Below are 25,914 nucleotides of genomic sequence, written 5' to 3' on the forward strand. Positions count from 1 at the left end.
AATGAAGTCTCTAGAAAGTTATTTGATTCAAGAAGTTCAGACACTCAAAGAAACAATGGTGAATAGATTTCAGGCTTTAGAAGACCTTCAGTCTGATACATCAGAAGAAGAACTACAGGTAACAGGGCATAAAAAAGACTTAAAATTTTCCACACCATTTAGGATCAAGGGAGCTTTCCCTGTATCTATTAATGAAAAACCAGCAACGAAAAAACACCCAAAAGGTGTCGTTGCATATCAGTGGGAACCAATACGTATGAAATATTTAAAAGGTATAAAGGAAGCAGTAGTCTCTTATGGCGTGCACTCACCTTATGTGAAGCAATTAGTAGAATCATGGGCAAGGAATAACAAGGTAACACCTAAGGATTGGGATCAATTAATATCAGCTGTCCTTGAAAACTCCTCTCAATTAGAATGGAGGGCTTTATGGAGAGAGCTCTTGAACTTCAGGGCTTAAAGAAAGGTTATAAAGCTCCCCAAGATAAAATGCTTGGTGAGGGTCTTTATGCTGACCCAGAAACCCAAGCTGCCTATGATGAACATATCTTGTCTCTATGCAGTACAGCAGCGCTGAATGCTTGGGATAAGGTTCATGAATTAGGAGAGAGGATAGAACCCTATACCAAGATAAGGCAAGGACCTAGAGAATGTTTTAGTGTCTTTCTAGAAAGATTATCTAGGGCAGTACAATTAGAGGTAGCAGACATAGATTCTAGGTGAATACTCATAGAATCTTTAGCTTATGAGAATGCGAATCCTCAATGCAAACAGGTGCTTTGGCCTTTAAAAATGCGATCAGCACCCTTGGATGAATGGGTCCTATATACAGGCAACATTGAGTATAATGACAATAAGACTGAAGCATGGGTAGGAGAAGCCATATCTAAAGGTCAGAGAAGACATCAAGATAACAGAGTTCCTTACTATGGTGACTTAGAAGCTTGGGTAGGAGAAGCCATCCCCAAAGGTTTGAAGAGATATCAACATGTCAGATGTTATAACTGTGGTAAGATAGGACATCTAAAAAGAAATTGTAGACAAAGCTTCCCTAGAAATAACACTCCCAGAAATGAATCAAACAGAAGGCCTCAGCCTCCTTGGTTATGTAGAAGGTGTGGCAAAGGCAGACACTAGACAAATGAATGTAGATCGACCAGAGACAAGCAAGGAAACCCTTTACCATCGGGAAACTCCTTGGGGGGGTCACTCTAAGGCCCCCACGTCACAGGTGGTCCTAACATTCCCAGTCACAGTGGAAGACAATCTTCCACAGGACAATTAGAAAATTCTGTGCCTATTATAAAAACTCATACCGCTCTGTATGACAAACTAGTGACGGACATTGAATCAAACATGACAGAAGGAAATAAAAAAACGTATATTTTGGCAAACCGCTATAAATAGTCATAGGCCTAGATTGATAGTTAAGATGAATAATAGACTGTTTGAAGATCTCCTGGACACAGGGGCGGATGTAACTATCATATCTAATAAATCTTGGCCTCGAAGATGGCCCCTGCATGAGATAAATGTTCAATTCTTAGGGATTGGAACCCTGTCTCAGGTAAAACAGAGCACTAGATGGATTGAATGTATAGGACCAGAAGGACAAAGAGGAAGGTTGAGACCATATGTGGCTGATGTAGTGATAAATTTATGGGGTCATGATCTATTACAGCAATGGAATACACAGATTAACATTCCTCCAGGATTAGATAGGAACCATAAACGACCTCATGATTGTGGAAAAAAATATTATAAAGTACTATACAAGACAGATACCAAATATCCAGGCTGTACAAAAACAGAATACAAGTGCTGAACAAACAGAGGAACCAAAAGCCCTACCTTTAAAATGGCTAACAGAGGAACCTGTCTGAGAAATTAGAAGCTTTAGAAAGCCTGGTTCGGGAACAGCTAAATGCTGGACATATCGAGGAATCAACCAGCCCTGGGAATTCTCCTGTGTTTGTGATAAAAAAGAAATCTGTTAAATGGAGAATGCTTACAGACCTGAGAGCCATCAATAAAGTTATCCAGCCAATGGGCTTTCTACAGCCTGGAATGCCCTTGCCTTCTTTGACACCCAAAGAATGGCCTATTATAGTTATTGATTTAAAGGACTGCTTCTTCATTATACCTTTACAAGAACAAGATAAAGAGAAATTTGCCTTCACGGTACCTAATTACAATAATTCTCAACCAGTGAAGAGATATCAATGGAAGGTTTTGCCACAGGGAATGCTAAATAGCCCCACCCTGTGCCAATATTTTGTACAAAAACTGTTAGAAATAATTTGTAAACGGTTTCCACAATCCATAATCTATCATTACATGGATGATATATTGTTAGCTGACTCTAAAGGAGAAATATTAGGAAAAAAATGTTTGAGAAAGTAAAGGAAGTTTTACCTCGCTGGGGATTACAAATTGCACCTGAAGAAATACAAAAAGGAGAGTCTATCAACTACTTAGGATATAAAATAGGTCTACAGAAAATTAGACCACAAAAAGTACAGATCAGAAGAGATTGCTACCAGACTCTTAATGATCTTCAAAAATTACTAGGAGAGATTTCTCAACTGCAAACCATTATTGGAATAGAAGGACATGATTTGAAAAACCTGAAAATGGCCCTAAAAGGAGGTAAGGACTTGGATAGTCCACGAATACTATCAGCTGAAGCTGAGAAGGAATTAGAATGGGTAGAAAAGAGGATACTAGAAGCATACGTGGACCGTGTGGATCCAAACCTAGACTTTATTCTGGTTGTATTACCATCTAGAGAATATCCTTCAGGGATTTTGATGCAGAGAGAAGATATCATATTAGAATGGATATTCCTACCACATATACAGAATAAAAAAAACTAAAAACATATATAGAAAAGATCTCTGACTTGATTATAAAAGGTAAATTAAGACTTTGTCAGCTAATATGAAGGGACCCAACAGAAATTATAGTACCTTTAACTAATGAGGAAATTTCCTCCTTATGGAAACATAACGAATATTGGCAGAGAGCTTGCAGTAACTTTTTGGGAATGATTAGCAACAACTATCCCAAAACTGAGAGAATCAAATTCATAAAGAAAACGATTTGGATCCTTCCACGCATTGTAAGAAAAACACCTATTTCTGGAGTTCATACATTCTACACTGATGCAAACAAATCAGGTAAGGCAGGATATAAATCAGGAAAAATTAGCAAAGTGGTTCAAAGCCCTTACAATTCTGTACAAAAGGCAGAATTGTATGCCATTCTCATGGTACTTATGGATTTTAAAGGACCCCTCAATATAGTTACTGACTCTCAATACGCAGAGAGAGCCGTTTTACACATTGAGACTGCAGAATTTACTCCTGACAATACAGAATTAACTTCATTGTTTATACAGTTACAAGATACTATCAGAAAGAGGACTCATCCTATATATATAACACACATCAGATCCCATACGGGTCTGCCAGGTCCTCTAGCACAAGGCAATGTTGAAATTGATCGTTTATTGATAGGAAGCGTGCTAGAAGCCTCAGAGTTTCATAAACACCACGTGAACAGCAAAGGTTTAAAAAAGGATTTTTCTATCACATGGGAACAAGCCAAGGAAATAGTAAGGAAATGTCCTAGTTGCTCATTCTATAACCAAACTCCTTTACCACCAGGCAGTAACCCTAAAGGTATAAATAGGAATGAAATATGGCAAATGGATGTGTTTCATTTTGCAGAATTTGGAAAGTTAAAATATGTACTTCACAATATAGATACATTTTCAGGGTTTCAATGGGCTACTGCTCTGAGCTCTGAAAAGCTCTGTTATCACACACCTATTAGAGGTAATGGCCATTATGGGCATACCTGCACAAATAAAAACTGACAATGCTCCAGCATATGTCTCCAGCAAATTGAAACAGTTTTTTGAGTATTATAACATAAAGCACATAACTGGTATACCACACAATCCTACAGGACAAGCAATGGTTGAGAGATCCAATCATACTTTAAAAGAAATGCTCCATAAACAGGCAGGAGGATCCAAGATTACATAATGCTTTATTAACATTAAACTTTCTCAATGCTGATGAAAAAGGAAAAACAGCTGCAGAAAGACACTGGACAATAGAAAAAACTTCTGAACTAAATCAGCCAGTGTACTTCAAGGATGTGCTGACCTCAGAATGGAAAGCAGGATATGTGTTACGTTGGGGGTAGGGGTTTTGCATTTGTATCTACAGGAGAAGAAAAACTATGGGTACCATCTAAGTTCATCAAGATCCAAGTTGAACAAGAGAAACATCTTAATGAAGAGAAATGACAAGTCATCCAACAAATTAGGTCCCATGAAGTGTGGGGGAGACCTCTCAAATGTAGGGGAAGTGGTCTGTTCTTGTTCTTACAGGAAAACAGAGAAAAACTATCATCAAACAGCCAAAAGACACTGAACATGTAGGTACCTACAGAAGAGAAGACAGCTCTTCAGAAACAATCACTTTATGAAGCGGAATCTGATATATGGTAAAAATATTTAATTGTAGTAAACTATTTCTATACAGAAATCTATTTCTCTCTACTATCTAGTATTCCTGAAGTCCCAATTCATGTAAACAATGCTGGCTTTGGAGTTGGATTTGGCTTTCCTTCTCTAAATTCAAGCATTTTGTTAAGATTAAATTCATGTTTTCTGCCTTAAATCAAGAAGCCAATTGGTGTAAGGCAGAAGAAAACAAAATCTGGGGACTCATTTCTTACATGCAGTTTTCTCTCTGAAATCCTAATTTTCTCACATACTTTTAATGCTTATTGTTGTCATTCCCTAATGCATACCTTAAAACTTGAAAATTTTACTTTAATATTGATGTGTAACTTTTTCACAAGGAATAATAACGATTCCTAACAGCAGTCTTTGAACTCTCCGGAAAGAAGATGGGGCCCCACATCATCATTTCCACTTGACTCAACCTGATGCATCTGAACTACAAACATCACCTTAAAACCAGTTTGAGACTGTTTTGCTCGAGACAACTCATGACTAGCTAGCTGTAATGGTGCACCTTCTTATTACACCCTGGCCAGAGTTTCAAATAGAACTACAGTCAAGAATTTTCTGCCACACAGTGACTAGCTACATAAGTCACAGCCAGTTCTGTTGAGAAATTTGGTTGCTAAAAATTTTCTTCCTACAGGATCCATTGGAGCAATCATCGTCCCATTTCATCAGGAAGTAACCTTAAGATAACGACGCCCCTTTTCCCCACCCTTGGGATTTTGGGATAATAGTCATCGTCTTTGGGTTGGTTTTAGTTATTTAGGGTTGGGTATGGCAGGTGATGCTTACACTCGGGTTTATCTTTTAGACAGGAATAGGGAATGGTTGGGAAAGGTATGGTTTAGATGGGATATAGGTAGATTAGCCTATTTTCTTGAGAACTTGAGTAAGAATGAGATAGTATTTTACAGCTTACATTGTTGTGTATTCTTATGTGGTTAGCTAGGTAAAATAAGTTTATATTTTGTTATATTGTGTTAAATATTTCCACTTACAATGTTTTATGCACATTATTTTTTACCATATTCTATGTATGTATACTTTTCTTGTATTCAAGACATTTTGTATATTGATACAATTTTGGATATTTATCTTGCTGCCCTTTATAGTTCTACCTCTTGTCTTGACACTTATACTCTACCTCTATTTTAGGGATTTACATGTATGTATATGTATATAGTTATATTGTTTAAGTATTTGTTCCTGCTTTACTCAAGGAAGTTTTAATCAGTTTTTTAGCTAAGTTCCTGAGTATTACAGATTATCTTCACGCATGTTTCCTGTACCTATGAGATTAGTCAGATATAGATACTTAATCTTCAATCACTTCATAGACATGCAAAACATGGCATTTAAATGTTTTAATATTAGTACTCCATTGACATGAGACACTGTTGCTCCTGATAGCACCGTGCACTTTCCCGAAAATATGTTGGACACTGTTGTTGCTCCTGCTGGAGTTCATTCTCGCCTCAGCTAATGGCCTGTTGGGCAAAGAATTGCCCCCACCTTGACCACTGATTTGGACATGCAGTCCTATGTGCTTACAGGAGACAAATATAGAAGACTGCTGGACCTTGCCAAGTCAGGGTAAGACAGCCATTCTACCTCCCTGCTGTTGTTGTGGTCTGTCAGGTTCTCTTGGCCTTAGCCAAAACTGGGTGTACCAACGTTGCTGTGAGACCTAGGGTGACTGTCCAGGTGGCTTGCTGTTTCTGTCCTTGCTGCACCTTTTGGAAGTTGTCCATCCTCACTCCCTGTCTACTCTAGTATCGTTATTTTCCTTCTCAGGTCTTGATGAGTTTGAAGATTAAACTATCACAACTATTATTCTCTCTCCCTAGTTAGATATATTAGGTACTAGACTTACATTTTCCAGCTTAGGGCAACACTATTGTAAACTCCATTATGCCTTCACCCTAGGACTAGATATGTAGGTCATTTTGTTCTCGATTTTCCTTTTCTTAGAGCACACTTGTTATTCACTGTTTTGTATATAGTTTTGTATTAAGCCTAAATCTTTTCTTTAGATTAAAAGGGGAATGACTAAAAGGGGAATTGTAGTGAGATAGTCCTTTTGTGGCACTGACCTCGCCCATTGGGGGGTGGAGCCATGGCCAGAAATGACCTGTGGAAGGAGGTCGGAGGAAGAGCTGGAAAAAGCTCTCTTGCTGGCGGGACATGGACAGGAGAGCATTGGGTGGAATTCCCTGGTGTTCATCTGTCTAGGTCGTAAGTTATTTCTCCCTGAATAAACATTTATTCAGCCTATTTGTTTACCCTGATCCTTATTTAACTGCAATACAGTTGTCTCTAATGATGCTGATATTGCCATACCCATGAGACTGAACCCTTATATGTCCTTGAAAATACTTTAGATTTTGTAAATTATATACATTGAATCTATCCAACTTGTTCACTGAAGCAATCAAGGCAGCCAGTAAGTAAATGGACAAGGCTGTGTTTAAATACAACTTTAGAAACATTGACATTTGAATTACACACATTTCATTTGTCATAGTTACTATCTTCTGAGACTCTCATATGGCTAACCCCTTAGCTCCTTCAAGCCTTTCTCTACATTTCACCTTCTCAGTAAGGCCATACCCAAACAGACCATCCTGCCTAAAACAGCAAGTGAAACATACTACCCCAACTCCTTGTTCTTACCTACTTTAACCTTCCTTATCATCTTATGATTTGCCCATAGCACTTAGGGCCTTCTAAAATAATGTATCATTTACATATGTATTTTTGTACTGTTTGTCTTCCCTTGCTAGATAGCAAACTTCTCAATTACAGAGTTCGTTGCTTACAACTTCACAGAGGTCTCCAAAGGGCCCAGAAGACTTCCTGGCACACAGCTGATATGTAAAAACTTAGTTGAATAATTCAACAGATGGGTTAGTGGTTTATGAAACTCTTAACGACTACTGAATCGGGGGTTTAGGTCATTTGATAATGAAGTACTTATGAATGAAGTATTATGTTTATGTTGAAGTATTTAGAGAGCTTAGTCTTCAGAAATGAGGCTGTGCACCTTCTATTTCAAAGGCCCAGTGATGGTTTGAATGAGAATGCCCTGTACCTCCTGCCCCCAAAAAGCTCATATATTTGTATGTTTAGTCCCCATTTGACTAACTGATTGGAAAAATTAGGTGTCTATTCTTGTTAGAAGAGTGTGTTGCTGGAGGTGAGCTTTGAGGTTTCAAAAGCCTGAGTCAGGCCCAGTGTTTTTCTGCCTGCTGCCTCTGAAACTGTAAGCAAACCCCCAATTAAATGCTTTCTTTTATAAGAGTTGTCTTGGTTATGGTGTCTCCTCACAGCATTAGAACATTAACTAAGACATGTCCCTTCAAATTTAGAAAACATAAAGAGATAAATAATATTTTAAATATAAAATATTACATAAAAAGGCCATGGTCTTTTCTATAATTAGCTTCATTCTCAAGTGGGTGGGCTCCTTTGGTATTCTCTGACTTTCTCCAGTCTCCTCTCTACTTCAGTGGCCAGGACTGATGACAAGCTAGTGTCTGTTTCAACTTGGCAACTTGAAACAGAAATAGACCAGAAGCAAATAATTTAGAGTTTTGTTCTAAAGTGTCAATTTCAGAAAACAAATGGTACAAACTTTGTCCCCCTTAAGAAACGCACAGTAGGGCGGGAGAGATGGTTCAGCAGTTGAGAGCACTTGCATTTGGTTCACAGCACCCACATGGTAGTTCACAAATGTCTGTAACTTCAGTTCTAAAGGATCTGATGCTCTTTTCTGGTCTTTGCAGATTCTTGAATGCATGAAACACATTTAAATTCACACCATCTCACACACACAGCATGAAAAGTGAATAAATCTTTTTAAAGAGTAATACACTATCTACAGCTGTGTGAAAATGTTTATTTTTCCCTATAAGGTTTACTTTTTTCCTAAAATTTCATGAATTATTCAATAAACCACAGTATGTGTCAGCTGCAAAACTCCTTGTACTGCCTTTCTTGATTTTCTTTGTATGCAACTTAATTGGGAAACTATGAATTGTCTTGCTAAGCACCACTAAAACTGAACTCTGGCTTTATGGCATACCTGATACTTCTCATTATTCACTTATCACTTCCTGACTCTAGATAAGAGGAATTTATTTACTTATCTGTGTTCATTCTTATATTTAAACTTCTCAAAATTAGAAACTACAGCTTCCTCATTTGTATGCCCCACAGATGCAGCAGTGTTAAGTTATCCACTCCTGAATTAAAGATCCAAAAGCTTCAATGGCACCCCTCAGCTTGCCATGAAAGGCCTTTCTTGATCAAGCCCCTGCCTTTGTCCACAGTCTCACCAGCTGTCACTGTCTTCCTCCAGCTTCCATAAATATCTTCCCCTTTCAACCCCATTGTTACTCATTTTATGCCTTTGTACATCCTTTTCCAGCAAAATAAGACTGCAAATGAACTCTTCACTATTTTCAAGCTGAAGTTAAAAATCCCTCCCCCTCCTTTTAAACTGAATCAAATTAGACAGCCAGTCTATCTTGCTCATCACTGCTCTCCAGTGTTGGAAAAACAATTTGCAATTAGGATTAGAAGGATCTTAAATTTAGTAAGAACACTTAATTATCTCTAGAACATAATGGGTGACTACTGAGGCAGGAAGCATAAGACAGTTTATTTTAGAATCCCAATTTGGGGAGTCTGGAGAGGTGGCTCAGAGGTTAAGAGCACTCACTTACTGCTCTTCTAGAGGTCCTGAGTTCAATCCCCAGCAACCATATGGTGGCTCACAGCCATTTGTAATGAAATCTGATGCTCTCTTCTGGCCTGTATACAAAATAAATAAATAGGTCTTTAAAAAAGAAAGAATAACCCAAAGCTTGCAGGATTCCACCCCCCCTTAAAAAAAAAGAATCCCAATTTGGTTTGAGGTTATGCACCTATCCCCTCTTACAATAATGTACTTGGCAGCCTTGATCCTTCACACATGTAACACACAGTCATAAACACAACACATATTTGCACACACACTCACATACACACCACACACATATAATCTCTCTCCAAACAATTACCTAGCATCCCAGAACCCCTTCAACACCCCCAGCTTACATCAAGCTATATGTACTTCCATCTATAAATAATAATGGTTTTTCACCCTTTGTAACAATCACACTTAAACCATTTCTATTCAAGTATATTCCCAATATATGGGGTATAAAGATTAGAAGGACCAAGCCAGCCTGAACTGGTTTGGGGTGCAGGCACAGTTAAGTGAAAACTATGTCCTCTAATAACCCTTTAAGGAAACTCTCCTATTTATTATCTCACGCTTGTGCATATAATTAAAACCAGATGTATTGTGGAAAGGGACATGAGCTGTAGAGAAATGATTATATAACCTATCAATTAAAATAAAGACTCAATTACCCACACTAATAACCAGCCCCTCCCTCCTTTGGACCCTGTGAAATCAGAGAGACCTAGGCTGTAGCCTGAGATCCGTGGTGTTCTCACTCTGTCCCTCTGTAAGCTGCACTATAGCTTTGCTACAAATAAAAGTATTCTGCTTTTGCAAATTTGTGTGAGCCCTATTTCCAATTCATTGGATAAGAGGCCAAGAACCTGGAAACACACAGCTCAGACCACAACTGACAGCTCTGCTAAAATAGAAGTTTTAAATGAGCATTTTAGACAATCAGTTCCATTGCAGAATGAGAAAATAGATTAATTAAAAAGGCTGTCTGTGACTCCAGAGATAGGGAATCGGACACCCTCAAATTCATTCAGGCAAAACACCAATGCACATAAAACAAATTAAAAGAAAAGGCAAAACCAACTCTGGCAATTAGTGAAATAATTAAAATCAGTAAAAGTGATGTGGGCCTTATTTGAGGCCATAGCCATGAGACTAAAAAGGATACAAAGGATGTCACATAGAAGAGATGGTAGGAGTAAATAGCCTACTGGAGGCAGTGACTGAGAGTTTAGGGTAAGGAATGGCCGGTTCCTGATTTCTAACTTTACTCTGGTTGGGCACAAAACGAAGTGCGGCATTGGGGTTATGTGCTATTTGTGTTTCACTCCAACGAGTCCGAAAGATCTCCTGCAGGGACCTTTTTTTTTTTTTTTTTTTCGCTTTTTGCCTTATCAGCGTTCAAAGAGGAGCAATTAATTAATACTCTCAAAATATTAAGCACCTACAATATTAAGCAGAAAGCCTAAAGACACTATTTCTTGTTTTTCTTTCAAGTTTTGATTTTGCCTCCACGAACAAGGAGTTAGACCAAGAAGCGCCACTCCCGTCTTGCTTTTGCTCCATTGTACAACTAGAAAGCTGACAATAAAGTTTATTTGAGCGTTGACGTGTCCCGACGTGTCCCCGCCTCCTCAGCAGCAAGCGCTGATTGGTGAGTTCTTGCCGCCCTCTGGAGTTTCTGAGCCACTATTGGCGCCGGCCGCTGTCCTTCCGGAGCGTCAGGCGCCGCCCCGCCCCCTCGCCGCGTCGCCGGTGCCTGCGCCTCCTGCCTCACCTCTTGTCCCGGCGGAGGCCCGGGGGCGGCCAGCACGAGCAACGGGCATCATGTTCCGACGCAAGCTCACGGCCCTGGACTACCACAATCCCGCAGGCTTTAACTGCAAAGGTGGGCGGCGTCCGCGGGGCCTGACGACGGTTCCTCCCCAGCCCTCCCCGACCTAGACCGGGCGACCCCAGCGGCTGCTACCTCTCTGCCCGCCGCACGCTTCCCGGCCCTGGGTGGCTCGGCTGGCACCTGCTGGGGCAGCGGGACAGGGGCACGGAGGCCTTAGGGGCGCGCAGAAAGTGGGCGGCTGCCAGGGGACTGGAATGGTCCAGCAAAAGACACTTGGTTTTAAAGTCCTGCCGGGACTGGGAGTGTGGCGATGACCAGGGCCTCATGCTGCTGTTCAGACATACAATAGAAGGCGGTTTCTAAGCGGGTCAGCGGCGTTTGGACTCTGGAAGAGTCTGAGGGGCTGTGCTGGTTTTGTACTTGATGTTTGACTCAAGGCTTCATGGGCAGTGGTAGATCCGAAATTGGGGTTCGAGTCTCAATTCTCTGACGTGTAAAATGAGGATCTTTCCTGAGTATTTTGGGAGAAATCTAAGGAAGCAAATGCATCCTGGTAACAGTACACTCTCCTAGCTTTCAATTTGAAATATTTGCGTTGAGGGTGTTCTAATAGTTTATTTCTTGTTTATTTTACTACTCTGGCATCTAAGCTTTTACCTGTCCACATGCCCCTTATACTCTCAAGCAATCAAAGCACCGTTTCATGCATGTTTAGTTCATTTAATACCCAAAACAACCCCATGCAGTAAGTTCTATTATATCTTCATCTTTTATATGAAGAATCCGTAGCTTAGAAAGTGTACCCCGTTTTCTGAGGTCCACCCAAAATTTGAGTATATTGCAGTGACTCAGTGGCCAGAGTCTGAACTTTGAACTCTTGCTTACTTCTCTTGGTGGTGGTGGTGGTGGGGAGGTCAGTTTAAGTTAGTGTTTGCAGGTGGGAAAGACACAGAGGATCACCAGATCTAGTGACTTGATATGTGAATGTTTTTGTTGCAGATGAAACCGAATTTAGAAACTTTATTGTTTGGCTTGAAGACCAGAAAATCAGACACTACAAGATTGAAGACAGAGGTAACTTGAGAAATATCCACAGCAGTGACTGGCCCAAGTTCTTCGAGAAGGTAATGAATTAGGAAGTAAAAGGAAACATGAAGTTGAGTTGAACATTCCTGTGTTCTTTCAAGATATAATAGTAATTGGTATAAGTAGGCTAATTTCATGGATTTCAAGTTTTTGCTCTTTTGATTTTTGAAGCAAGTTATTTTGTCTCCTCCCACCAAGCCTTCAGTATTTAGGTTAAACATCATTTTCTAAATGGCATGACATTCCTTAACAGGGCTGCCTATTCTAATTTTTATGCATGTGTTTGTGTTTGTTGAGTGTCCACAGAGACCAGAAGAGTACATCAGAGCTCCTGGAGCTGGAGTTACATTATTAAGACATACAAAATGCAAGAATATACTTTTGAGTACTTGTCTTAGTTACTTTGCTATTGCTGTAAAGAGACACCATGACTGAGAAAACTCATAAAAGAAAGCATTTATTTGGGGGCTTGCCTACAGTTTCAGAGGATGAGTCCATGATGGGAACATGATGTTAGGCAGGCAGGCAGGCACTGGAGCAGAAGCTGAGAGCTCATGTCCTTATCCTCAAGTAGGAGACAGAGCAACCTGGGAATTGAAGTAAGGTGGCTTTTGAAACCTTAAAGCCCACCCACCCCCAGTGACACACCTCCTCCAGCAAGGTGTGGTCTAATCTTTCCCAAGCAGGTTCCACCAATGGTGGGCCGAGCATCAAATGTATGAGCCTATGAAGGTTATTCTCATTCAAACAGCCAGAGTACTCTTATTAAAAGACATAATTGACATGCCTGGACATCTGAAACTGTCATGTTTATTCTTATAGTTATGTGCAAATGTCTCTGTATTTGATAGAAATGGTTCTGGAAAGCTCTGTGTGTATTAACTTTCCTATTGATTTAATTTTAGTAATGTTTTTCAGAAGGAGTTGTCAGTGAATGGGAGTGGCCCCTGTGTCCTTGTATTGTTGATGAGCAGTGTACCTGATCTGCCTGTGCCCACAGTGTTCATCGATAGCAAGGCCAACATGCTTATTGCCACTGTCACTGCTTCTCCTGGTTTATTTTTGTTTACACTTAAACTTTTTTTCAATTTTCAATGGGCTTTTTAAAATTTTTAAATGCAATACTAGTGTTTTCTATTTGTTCACTTGACCACTGCTGCTGTCTTTCATGTAAAAGGTACAAATGGAAAGTATGCAGAGATTAAAGATAATTGCTTGTATAAAAGATCCAAACTAATAGTAAAATAAAGATAAACCATAATTCACCCAAATACTATCAGGATGTCATTGTTTAAGACATGTCTGAAAATATCTACCTGGTGATAAGCTCTAGATTTTAAGTTGTAAATTATATTTTTAAAATATTTTAGTACTGAGAAGTTTTTTTCATCTTTTGTTTGTTTTTTTATTTTTCAAGACAGTGTTTTCTCTATGTAACAGCCCCTGCTGTTACTCTTTGTAGACCAGGTTGGCCTCAAATTCAGAGATCTGCCTGCCTCTGCCTCCTTAGTGCTGGGCATTTGTCACAACCACATCCAGTCCTGACAAGTATTTTTTGATCATGGCCAAATCTTATGAATGAGATTTATTTTATTAAAGGAATAAAATCTTTGATTAGAACATGAATTGTGACAAAAAGTATCAATTCATAAATTATTCCTGAAGTTTTGACTGAAAACTTTGTTGCTAGAATGGACTTTTAGCTCTTGGGAGACTGAAGAATCCTCTAGTGTGCCTAAAGTACTTGGCTATATATAGCCAGCACACATGTTCTGTGCTCACTCTGTTCCACATTTGTATCTGAGATTTATATATGAAAGTTAAAGTTCTTCCCCTTTAAAGGACTTTATCATTTTATCTAATTGCCCTTTGCACTGGGATCTGGAATTAAAGCTAAGGTTCTGGTCCCAGATCTAAGTTGTTGAGTATCAGATTTCTCTAGACTGCAGATTCTTCCTTTAAATGAGGTTATTCTTGAGTCCAGCTGTCCTTCCTGGGCTCTCCCAATACAAACATTCTTAAAAGGAAATATTTCATTATTCCTTAAAATGATAATCTTAAATGTTTTCTTCTGCTGAGCTGTATAACATCAGAGGTTCAATAATAATAGATGTGGTGATGTACACTGTAGTCCTAGTACCTTCGAGATGGAGGAAAGAATCAGGAGTTCCAAGCCAGTCTTGTATATCTGGACTTCAAGGCCTGTCTAGACAGCATAAGACACTATCTCAAAAAGTTAATAAAATGTGGTAAGAAATTCTTAAAGATCCAAACCCATGTCAAATCTGCTATCTCTAGTTCTGTGGCTATGTGATAATGAAAGATGATTTTTGCTTTTCCCTTTACAGTATCTCAAAGATGTTAACTGTCCTTTCAAGATTCAGGAGCGGCAAGAAGCAATTGACTGGCTTCTTGGTTTAGCTGTTAGACTTGAATATGGAGATAATGGTATGTTTTGTGAGGAATGTGAGTGTGGGAGTGGGCTTGTGGGGCTTTAAAAAAAATTTTTTTTTAATTGTATATGTATCATATACATTCCTGGTGTCTGTGGAGGCCAGAAGACATCAGAGCTCTTGGAACTAGAGTTTCCCAAGCAGCTGTGAGCTGCCATGTGGGTGCCACAGATCAAACCCAGGTCCTCGGCCAGTGCTATTAACTGTTGAGCCACCTTGCTAGCTCATGTTTAGTTCGTTGCTGTGTGGATTGTTTAAAATGAGAAAGTAGGTCGTGGAACACTTCATTGTCTTGTATTTTATTTTTGGTTTTATTTTTATCATAAGTGGAATGTGCTTTATTTTGTCTTTGATGCTTACATTTTTCTTTTAGAATTTGGAAATTGATTTTTGAGAAAGTTTAATTGAACACCTTAAAAAAGAAACATTATTTTGGTTAATTTGCCAGCTTCCACGGTCTGCACCTTAGCCTTTGATGCAGCTGCCAGCCTCAGAACCCATGGGGTTGTAGTATTGATTGCAGCAGCTATTTCACGGGAGTAAAAAACATACTAGTGTGTCTAATGCCAGTGCACATTAAGACAGCATGGGGCAGTGTGTGTGTGGATTATGTTAGTCTTGCTGTATCCACATTCTTCTATTATTAGAAGCTTTTGACTTTTAGTGCCAAGAGTAAAACACAACTTTTCATTATACTTGCTGCCTTTCATTAGACATCTCAGCTTTTTAGGCTGAACATCTTGCTTCAGTTCCTTGGTAGTTTGGTTTGCTATGAAATCTATCTGATGCTTAGTTTCTGTCTTTCCCTCCCGTCCTGTTACCATTCATCTTTTTTCATGTCTATTTTATCACCCCGTTCTTGCTGCTATTACCCTGCTTCAGCTTCTTGTCAAGTTCTGATTTTGATCTTGTTAACTAGTGTCCCAGTGGCTCTGCCTTCTGTTCTAAAGAACAGCTCTAGTTAGTTTCCCATTTTCACACACACACAAAAGCCTTTCAGTTTTATTTGAAAATACAAAACAACCCTGTGGTTTCTTTCCATTGTGGAATAAATGGGACTGTAAGCCTTGTGACTTCTATCTTGCTAATATTTAGAGCCTTCAGAGATTTTGTTTCCTTCTCTGGTTGGTAGCAACTGTATGGGAGGTCATTTGCAATCAAGTGTCCTGGGCCTTATCAAAGCTGATCCTCAGCTGCTCCCAGGTGGATTCTTATCCATCCTCCTTGCCTTTTCTCATTGCATTTGTTCTGTTTATGTTTGCCTTCAGTGTTGGTGGCTTGTGTTGTATTGATTAGCATATGCATTCATTTCTAAAATAGTGTGGTCTCAATAAAAACTTTTGTATGAAGTGTGGTACTTTTGTATTGGAAAAAAGAAAGAGCTGAAAGACAGTATCAAAAGTGTATCCAACATGTAAACTACACAACAGGCTTTGTTTAATTTTTAGTTTCAGCATTGTAGGAGCAGAGACTCCCAAGATGACTAAGGCAGCAATGCTGGCCTTCATCAGTAGGAGGTGCTGGTGTTCTTAATTTGTAAAATTGTTGCAGATTTTTTGTGTGCCCTGCCATTACTTAAAACCTTTTCAATCACATGCCATGGGACTGATATGATTTAAATTTTACTATTTTTTAAAATTTAGGTTTATGGGAAAATTATAATAGTACAAGAGTTTTCTTATACTAAGATCTGAGAAGCATTTTTAGTAGTAAGTTTGTTACTTCTTTTAAATAGTTTTTGAAGTGAAAACAAAATGCCTTCCAATTTTGAATTTCCACGATACAACTTAAATTTAAATTTAAAATACTTTATTTTAAGTGGTTTTTATTTTTGAGTTGAAAGTAGTATTTTAGGCAATGAAAAATTTTGGGGGAAAACTGTTTTACTTTCTACCTAATGTTCTTTTTTAAACCTTGAGACAGATTTTTGCCAGGTTGTCCAGTGAATTTGATTTGTAGTTCAGGAAGGCCTACAACTTGTGACCCTCCTGTTTGGCCTCTGTAACTGGGGTCATGGGTATATTGCTACCTTGCCCTGCTTCTGTTTTTTAGGTGACTCTGTGTGTGTGTGTGTGTGTGTGTGTGTGTGTCCCCGTGTCCGTGTCCTTATGTCCATATCCATTCTTCTGTCCCAAATTTAAGAGCAAGGTATAAAAGCCTTTATTTCCTAAACTTTAGATGTTGAAATATATTTAGGGAAGTTTTTACCTGTAATCTAAGCACCTGGGAGGTAGAAGCAGGAGAGTCAGGCTTCAGGGCCAGCCTTAGCTCACAAACATTAATGAGAAGAAACTTGTGTCAAGTGTGCAGTAAGCAAGCATTTCAACTTAATCAAAAAAGTTACTTACCTTTTTTTTTTTTTTTTTTAGTTTTTGTGTAGAAAAGTATAATTTTGAATGGCTGTCGTAATGGCTCAGCTAAATTCAGTAAATAATGTTTAACCTTAAGTTGTGTGGTTTTTCTGTAGCTGAAAAATATAAGGACTTAGTTCCTGATAACAAGAAAAATACTGACAATGCAGCTAAAAATGCAGAGCCCTTGATCAACCTGGATGGTGAGTATGTGTCCACAGGCAACAGTCTTGTTTTATAAATGCTTTCTACTTGTAGACTGAAGGCTGGTGTGACTTGGTGAATGCTTGACATGAATGGCACTAACTGTTCTCGCCTGTATTTTATTGCCAGTTGCAGTATGCTTCACCCCCTCATCATTGAATATTTGAATGTTAAAAATGCTGGTGGTTTTTTGCTCCAAGTAATTTGAATTTTGATTTCTTATTCATTATGCCAGTCACTGGCCACCTTCCTGGCTATATAATTTATTTTTTTAATGCAGTGACAAATAATAAAATATTTCATTATTTCAAGTCCCAGGTGCACTTTTAAAGTATAGAGATTATAAAAATTACCTAGAGTATGGTGTGTTAAATACACTTTCATTGACTGAGTCAAGTGATCTTTGGCATGAATTATTCTTGAGACTAAATGGGCTTTGTGCACACTCAGAGCCACTGTGCACAGAAAAGCATTGGGAAAACTACTCATTGAGGGCATCTATATTAAAATTAATAGCTTTGGGAAGAAGCATTAATTAAAAGTGTCTGTAAATAGGACTTGCAGACCACTCCAGGACAGATTCAGTGTTAAATCAGTCATTTGTGAACTTGCTTCAAAAATGGGTAATGAGGTTGGTAAGGAGGTCTTGCCCTTTGTCCTGACTGTGTGGTGCGCAGCTTATGGCTTTCCTCAAAAGCAGCACAAAGACTGGAGATACCACAAAGTTGGTATTCTTTTATGTCCAGAAAAGTAATTATGTTTTCAGAGCTATGAGAATTTGCTTACTCACTTTTAATCTTTTATAGTAAATAATCCAGATTTTAAGGCTGGTGTCATGGCTCTGGCTAACCTCCTTCAGATTCAGCGTCATGACGATTACTTGGTAATGCTTAAGGTAAGCTACCCACTTTATTCTTGATAGAAACTGCATATGTAGAAGAATATTCACTTTTCTATATACTTCTTTTTACCTGTTTATGATGGGTGGGTAAATGGAAATTCAGAGCATGCATCATTATGTTTCACATTATCCAGCAGTAAGCTGGTATCCAAGCACACAGTTTTGTCTCTGCAGAAATAAATTTTTTTTCAATCCTATTAATAATCGTACTGAGAAAATACTTTAAAAAATCAAGAAAACAAAAAACAACTGGGGCCCAGGGAGCTAGCTTGGCTGGTAGAGTGCTCACCACATAAGCTTAAGGACTGAGTTCAGAAGTCAATACAAGTAAAAAAAATACAGCACATAGAACTCTTCTGGGAAGACAGAAACAGGTGGACCACTGGGGCATGCTGGCCAGCCAATCAAGCCAAATCAGTGTTAGCCGTCTCACACTGATCATTGCCCTAATTTAATTTTGGCAAAATTTAAAGACAGTTTAGTAGAGAAAGGATAGTCTGAAAAAAAGGTCAAGAGCAACTGGCAGTCACCTTTCGCCAGTCTTTAATTTCCACGTATGTGCATGCACACGTATATGTATAGGTACACATGAATTTATAGGCACACCCATATACCTCACAAAAAGAACAAGTTTTATTAAGAAACTAAGACCTAGAAGAGGATAACAAACATTCAAGATATAGACAGTCATAGAGCCACCTCTGTTCAGCCAAGTGAGATTATTGTTGAGGAAATGCCAATCACTAAATGCCAGACACACAGCAAAATCTCTTTAGGATACAAATGCTCTTGTCTTCAACCTCTTTACTTTCTAGATAAACCTTGCAACTTATACCCCACATCAAGAAACACAGCTAATTAAGAGTGTTGTTTTTGAGAGAGGAAAAACATTCCATACAATTCTGCTGTGAATATGCAGTGGAATGGGACAGTAGTATGCAAATGGTTGATTTAGAGGCTGTTGTTATTGTAGGAGACGAAAAGCTCTAAGACCTCGAGAGTGAAAGTCACTGTAAACCACTTCATAGTGAATTGAATAAACTTTCATCTACCCAGAAGCTTTATAATTTATCCTACTTATTAGAATTATATGGGTTATGTGGGCAGTTTCAACAAGGAAGGTAATGTTCTTAGCTTAATGGAATATTCATGTTGAGTCTGAATGGATTTTCTCAGCCCAGGTTGGATGCTAAGACATCAAGTTGTCGTTAGTTAAATTTAGCTGTTTTAAAGTTTTATTCTTTGCTTAATCCAGTATGCCATTTCCTTTGGTCAGTCCCCCAGTGATCACATAATCTTTAGTCATAAACTAAGGGAAAAGAGAAATAGGTAATGCAAGTGTTTGAAGTACTTTTGCCAAACTTTGAAAATCCAGGAGTACATGTAGTTGCTAAACAAAAGTTTTATGAATTCCTAGGTCTAGCTACATATTTATCTTGTTAGGCATTCAAATGGTCCTGATATTATAAAAGGTATCTTAGGTTTGCCAAGCACAAGTCAGCATATTAAGGGCTGATTTAGCTCATTAGTAGAGTGTTTGCTTGGTGTGCATTAGAGTTTGGGTCCACTGCCAGCATTGGGGTAGGGGTGGACATTTGTGTATTAGTCGCCTGGGGAGAATAGTAAGCATGGTGTTTTGGTCTCCTAGGCAATTCGAATTTTGGTTCAGGAGCGTCTAACACAGGATGCAGTTGCTAAAGCAAATCAAACAAAAGAGGTATGTATGTTTCTAAGATTCTAAGCCAGCTAATGGAAATTACCTCTGGTGCATTCAAACTTAGCGTTTTCTTAAGGTAAATTCTGGGCCAGGCATGGTGGGACACACCTTTAATCCTAGCACGTGGGAGACAGAGTCAGGCAGATCTGAGTTCGAGGCCAGCCTGGTCTACAGAGTGAGTTCCAGGACACAGAGAAACCTTGTCTTGAAAAAAACAAATGAAAAAAAAAAAAAAAAAAAAAAAAAAAAAAGATACTCATTCTCTTGGAACAGGAGAAAGGATAGCGGACTTATGTGTGAATTCATTTGATTCTTAAGCAGATTCAGTGACTGAGGTTCAGACTGATGGGTGAGCAGTGAATTGCATGTCTGTCCACATTTCACATTCTAGAAAATCACAGTTATCCATTCAGTCTGCAAACTGAGGCATGTGCCCACTAAAAAAATATTTAGCCTTGTGAAATGTATTGGATTATTTTGATGCATGATAGGAAAGGCAGGGCATACTACTATCTTGTTAAGTATCTCATTTTGTTCAGTGTGCCATGACTACCTCCCCCTTGCAGAATGCTACTGTAATATTTTTAACCATGCCACCAGTTCAGATACTCCTGATAATGCCAGGTGTAGAAGTATAAGCATTTAATCCTAGTACTAGGGAGACAGATCTTTGTGACTTCAAGGCCAGTCTGGACTATATAGTAAGACCCTTTCTCAAAGAAAAAGAAAAATGAAATCTCCCCAAAGCCACAATGCAGAGAATGTTCTTGGGTAAGGAGTAGCAGCTGCAGTTGCCAATAATGGTCCCTTCTTATTATAGATGTTGAAATGAATGCTCTGTGCCTGCCCCCACCGAGATTCTTTCTCTCAAGTTCTCCAATACCCTTTGTCCTCTGACCCCTTTAGCCAAGTCCAGCAGTAGTGAAGGGCTGCTGGTTCCAGGGAAGTGCAGTGTAGGTGCCTCTGAAAGACACTCCGCTTTCTACTAAAGGTTCTTACTAGCTTGATTGTGTATGAATTAGCCACTGGAAATTGGAGCAAAGATCAGCTTATTTCACCCACACTATAGAACAAACAACAAATTGTTCTGACATAATAGTCATTCATTCACTAAAATGATGTCTTTGGTTTGGAGGCAATGCGAAACAGTGCTGTGCCAGAACTCTACCCCTATTTCAAAGTAGCATCTAGCTTCATCTTCAGTGTTAGTTTGTAACTTCAGATTACTGGTCTTGGTAGCCATTCCTGACTAATACTCGAGGGTTGTGTTTCCTTGGTGGTCTGTTGGCAGGGAAAAGGACCCGTCTGTGGTGTCAGGTGACATACAAGTCTACTCTTTGTTATTAGCTCTATTAAAGTAGACAGAGCCTAGGTAGTAGGTAATTACTGCTAATTTTTATCAGCAGAAAGCCTAGACTTCCTGCCCTCCTTTTTGTATTAGGTAGCTATTGTAAAGACACTGGAAATTGGTGTCATCATCCTGAAGTATCTAGGTGTAGGTGCTAATGAGGTGGAATATTAAGCCATTTGAATAAGATCATATCAAAGTAACTTCCTATTAAATATATAATCTCCAATCACTGACTGATGGTTTTAGACAGGTTTGTCTACTTTTATAGTATCATTTGTAATCTAATTTGCATGGTACTTACCTAGCTTTCAGTTCTCCTTCCTTAGCAGTATTAAGTGCCTTTGCAATTAAGGACTCTTACAGTCCTGGTTTAAGAGGTTGGGTGGGCTTTGATGCCTCTGGTGCATTTGAAGAGCACTCTTCCCTTGGTGGCTGTTAACAGGGAAAGCCATTTCTTTACAGGGTAACTTGTAGCAGTCCTCAAACTGAATAGCCAGCTGTTCTTTAGTTTCAAATGAGAAAAGTGACTCTTAACTAAATAGTCGTTTTGTCATTTTTTTAAAGGGCTTACCTGTTGCTTTAGACAAACATATTCTTGGCTTTGACACAGGAGGTAAGTTATTTTGCTTTAAGTAAAGCTATTTGAGGGATTTGGTCATGTGCTGAGATGTAAGCTGAGTGGCTGGAAGCTTAGAAACCACAAACAGCTGTGTGTGCACACAAACAGAGACAGAGAGATATGCAGTTCTTGTCTTGTGACAGATGCGGTTCTTAACGAAGCTGCTCAGATCTTGCGGTTGCTGCACATAGAAGAGCTCAGAGAGCTACAGACGAAAATTAATGAAGCCATAGTAGCCGTTCAGGCAATCATTGCTGATCCAAAGACAGACCACAGACTGGGGAAAGTTGGAAGATGAGCACATCAGGATTCAGCTTCTCCCCTGCTTAGTGTGATAGGAACCGTGTACACCGGCATGTTTGGAAATCAAATGTCACATTTTCAAGAGAGGAATCCTTGAAAATGACCGTGTTTTACCACCACTGCTTTCTTTCTTTTAATAAAGTTGGGGAAATTAAAAGGGTTTTTTTGTTTTGCTTTGTTGCGAAGTAATATATCCTGTAACTATTGTGCATCCTCCTTTATGGTTAGAGATCCACCCCAACCCATAACTTTGTCATGAAGACATAGATCTTTAGACCACAAGAAAACTTTAAAATATTTTACTGAAGATACATAGGAAATTTAAGGACTGCTACATCTTTGGTGTTTAACATGGGATACTTGTGGATGCTTCCTTTAATATAAAGTCTGAGGACTTTTGCTGCGAAATATAAATAGGCTGGATCATCCCGGTGAACTGCATAATCTTCTGTCACAGGACTCGGTGGGCTTTAGGAACCAATTTTCATAACCAGTCATGTGTTTTACTTTTCTTAGCCAGGTAGACTCCATGGCAAAAATCAGATTTAATGTGTAAAGCTCTAGTTGGTTCTCTGGTAAGTGAATTTGGTCTTTTAAATAAGTGTTTACAAAACGTTGCTTTAATTAGCAGTGATTAAAATTCTTTTTTAAACTTCTGATAACCTTTGTTTTTAAAAATACAGTAGTAATGATTGAGGTATACACTTCACAAATATACTTAGTCTCACAGCACTGAAAATGCTCATCTTTTGTGCCCAGCTCATAATGGCCAATTCCTTTTTTCACTGCCTTTGTCTTTGTAGTCAATGTTCTTAGGTTAAGATTCTTGTAAACTTGAAATCCTCCTATACATTTTATATTCATTTTCTTCCTAAGGGAGTAGACAGCAGTGAATGTTTCATTAGTTAAGCCAAATTAGTATGGAAGGCAGAGTTGGCAGAATTACCACAGCCCTTCCCCACCCCTTCTTCACCCACTAGACCAAGGAAGCATCTCAGTGTATGATGATGGACTTACCTGTTGGACAGTAAGGGTAGACTGCAGTGATCCCATAGAGGTGAGACCGCTGCTCGGGGAGATACTCATCAGTAAACTGGCCACTGTCTTTATTCACTGATATAACACCATCCCTAGGAAAAAAAGGAGAGGCAGCCATGGCTGGTCAGTCATGAGATAAAGTTTCAGAAGACAACAATTTGGCAGTTTTCTATATACATAAAATCAATTCAGCTAAATACTCATTTGACTCAACTTGTCTAACACCAGTGATTCTGGACATAGCTCCTACCCCAGTATCACCTGGGAACTTATAGGAAATGCAAATACTTTGTCCCCTCCCTGGCTCTTCTAAGTCAAGACCCTGGAATAGCATGCAAAATGTATTTAATATTTTGTAGCCATGAAAATACTGCTTCCCCTCCCTGGCCCTTCTAAGTCAAACCCCTAGAACAGATGTAGAATGTATTTAACATTTTGTAGCCATAAGAGCTATAATAATGGCTATGTCCTGGGGGCGGGGTCTAAAGTCTGCACTTGAATCTCATGTGAACATTGTAGGGAATGGAGGGAAAACTCAGATACACGACTATTTTGTTTTTAAAGTCTTCTAAGCTCAGAGCCAAACAGAATTTTTCAGTCACTAAGGTAGACAGTTGATGTTCTCTCTCTCTCTTTTTTTTTTCCTTCGTTCTTCAAGACAGGGTTTCTCTGTGTAGCCCTGGCTGTCCTGGAACTCAGTAGACCAAGCATACCCCTAGTGCCGGGATTAAAGGTGTGCATCAATCAACGTTCCCAACTTGTTGATGACCACTCAAAAGTGCTCATTCTCTAAACAGATTTAAATAAATGCTTCAACTTATATGCAACACCAGTAAACCTCAGGGTGAAATGACTTAAAAAATATCCTCAAGAGTGGTATCTACTGAAGGACAGGCAGACAAGACAGCTGAACAGGGCTTCCTAACTAAAGTTACTGACTGGTAAAACATAGCATGCTCTCCAGAACCAGCTGCCCCTCCAAGCTTCTCCAGAGAGGGGCTCACCTCCGCCAGTCTGTATGGTAGAAGTGATCCGTGTAGCTGACGATGCTGAAGGGGTAATTGAGGTGATTTTGGATTACACGCCGTCCAGTTCCATCAGGTAGTGTACACTCCAGTTTCTTGGTTCCTTTTATAAGATATCCAAGGGGGAAAATGATGGGCCAGTTAAAGTCCTCAAGGGGAACAGGCAGAATTTTAAATGGTGGTATTTTCCTCCTACTGCAGTCCACTTTAGAAACTGTAAAAATCTTACCCTGTGACTTACCCCCACCTACCTGGTGCAGGAGAACTCTAGTTTTGAGTAGAGATTCAAACTTAAATCCTTTTATGGAAGAAACAATGTAATCTGTTGAAATCTTGCCCTTTCTTCCCAGGTGGGGGGCATCAAAGATAAGCATTTTTACAATTTTAAGCCTGCATTTATAAGTTGAAAACAACATCCAGACTGACCAAAATGCTTACATATTTATAAATTTTACATATAAGAAAATGAAAACAGTGGGAATTTTTTTATATGGAAACACATTTGATTTTTTAAAAAAAGAATTCAAGAATTTTCATGTTCCAGATTACTTTTTTTGTTATTGTTTTCCGAGACAGGAATTTCTCTATAGCTTTGGAGCTTGTCCTGGAACTCACTCTGTAGACCAGGCTGGACTGGAACTCACATATCCGTCTGCCTCTGCCTTCCAAGCGCTCAACTGCCTGGCTGTTCCTAGATATTTTATTAAGTCTAAATTCCATATTCAGGAAATTCAATAACTTTCTTACTTTCTTTAGTAGAATGAACTGCATAATGTCTGAGTTTTTCTAGTAATGCATAGCATACCACAAAATAGATTATCCTGGTATTAATGCATTCCTGAAGGAGGCCATTCTCACCTCACTTGTCAAAGGACCACAGCACACAAAGTGATAAAATCTTACAGTTAAACTGTGATAATGGCTCAGAAGGCAGACCAATCTCAGTTCATTTACATGTCAGCAGCAGCTAATACTTCTAGGTGTTCACAGTAGGGTTAGGGGGCAGGACAGACATGCTACAGTCAGGCTCCCCTTTGAACCCCAGATAATTTAGAGTAAGAGTCACTGCAAACTGTTCTTTTAAAGCTTACAGATCTAGTAAGTATGCTCTGATATCTAAAAGATGGACAGATCCCTCCCAGTGCTGTAAGGAAGGCACCATTCTCCATGTCACCAGTATTACCTGCATCTGCCCAGCACAGCAGTTTGGAGAAGGGGTCAAAGGTTAACCCATTGGGTAATCCAATATCTTTGTTGATCAGAATTCTTCTGTTTTCTCCATCTAAAGATGATGTTTCAATTTTAGGAGCTTCTCTATTCCAGTCTGTCCAGTACAAGTTGCTGTGGATAAATGTACATTATTATGAACAGTTGTGTAGGGTTTGGGGATATACCTTAGTTTGTACAAGCCCTTAGACTAAATCTCCAGTACCTGCTCCCCCTAACATCCTAAAAGTATAGCCATGCAGTTTAGGGTATGCAATAGCTATACTAGCCACTACTAATTGCTACCTCTTGGTATCTACAGCCTTAACCTCTTTGTGTTATCTGAGCTGAGTGTCTTGCTCCTGGTGAGCAGTATGGTAGAAGTCAGAATATCACTTGGCTGTTGTCAGGTGCCTTTTCTTGCTCTATAAGGGAAGCTAGATTCTATACTGCAATCTACCCCATGAGCCTACCAGCAGTCCATGTGAGAACTTGGGAGAGAGACCTTCTCAGCCAAACCTTGATCATGGTCA

General features: G+C 39.1%; 2 protein-coding genes across 3 annotated transcripts in view; one reads left to right on the forward strand and one right to left on the reverse strand.

Moving 5' to 3' along the window:
- The first annotated feature begins 11,073 nt into the window (after nt 1-11,073).
- On the forward strand, nt 11,074-22,271 carry Rtraf (RNA transcription, translation and transport factor). Its single transcript, XM_051174517.1, has 8 exons — nt 11,074-11,178; nt 12,127-12,251; nt 14,562-14,661; nt 17,134-17,220; nt 18,028-18,116; nt 19,771-19,839; nt 21,755-21,803; nt 21,953-22,271. The coding sequence occupies exons 1-8, from the start codon at nt 11,118-11,120 to the stop codon at nt 22,105-22,107; spliced, it is 735 nt and encodes a 244-aa protein (XP_051030474.1). The 5' UTR covers nt 11,074-11,117; the 3' UTR covers nt 22,108-22,271.
- Nucleotides 22,272-22,395: 124 nt separating this feature from the next.
- Nid2 (nidogen 2) overlaps nt 22,396-25,914 on the reverse strand; it is a 78,504-nt gene continuing 74,985 nt past the window's right edge. For both annotated transcript variants that reach the window (XM_051174516.1, XM_051174515.1), the window contains exons 18-21: nt 25,359-25,516; nt 24,155-24,278; nt 23,130-23,242; nt 22,396-22,983 (exon numbers count right to left, since the gene is read on the reverse strand). In XM_051174516.1, the coding sequence (XP_051030473.1) occupies nt 22,973-22,983; nt 23,130-23,242; nt 24,155-24,278; nt 25,359-25,516 (406 nt within the window). In that variant the 3' untranslated portion in view covers nt 22,396-22,972. The remainder of the gene's footprint in view (nt 22,984-23,129; nt 23,243-24,154; nt 24,279-25,358; nt 25,517-25,914) is intronic.

Source organism: Phodopus roborovskii, unplaced genomic scaffold (genome assembly GCF_943737965.1).
Source record: "Phodopus roborovskii unplaced genomic scaffold, PHOROB, whole genome shotgun sequence".
Lineage (NCBI taxonomy): Eukaryota > Metazoa > Chordata > Mammalia > Rodentia > Cricetidae > Phodopus > Phodopus roborovskii.

What these genes read in the sequence shown, in the direction of transcription:
- Rtraf (XM_051174517.1), top strand. Translation starts at nt 11,118, where the DNA reads ATGTTCCGACGCAAGCTCACGGCCCTGGACTACCACAATCCCGCAGGC. An exon ending in GGCCCAAGTTCTTCGAGAAG is followed by an intron (nt 12,252 to 14,561) that starts GTAATGAATTAG and finishes TTCCCTTTACAG; the next exon opens with TATCTCAAAGATGTTAACTG. An exon ending in ATTACTTGGTAATGCTTAAG is followed by an intron (nt 18,117 to 19,770) that starts GTAAGCTACCCA and finishes TTGGTCTCCTAG; the next exon opens with GCAATTCGAATTTTGGTTCA.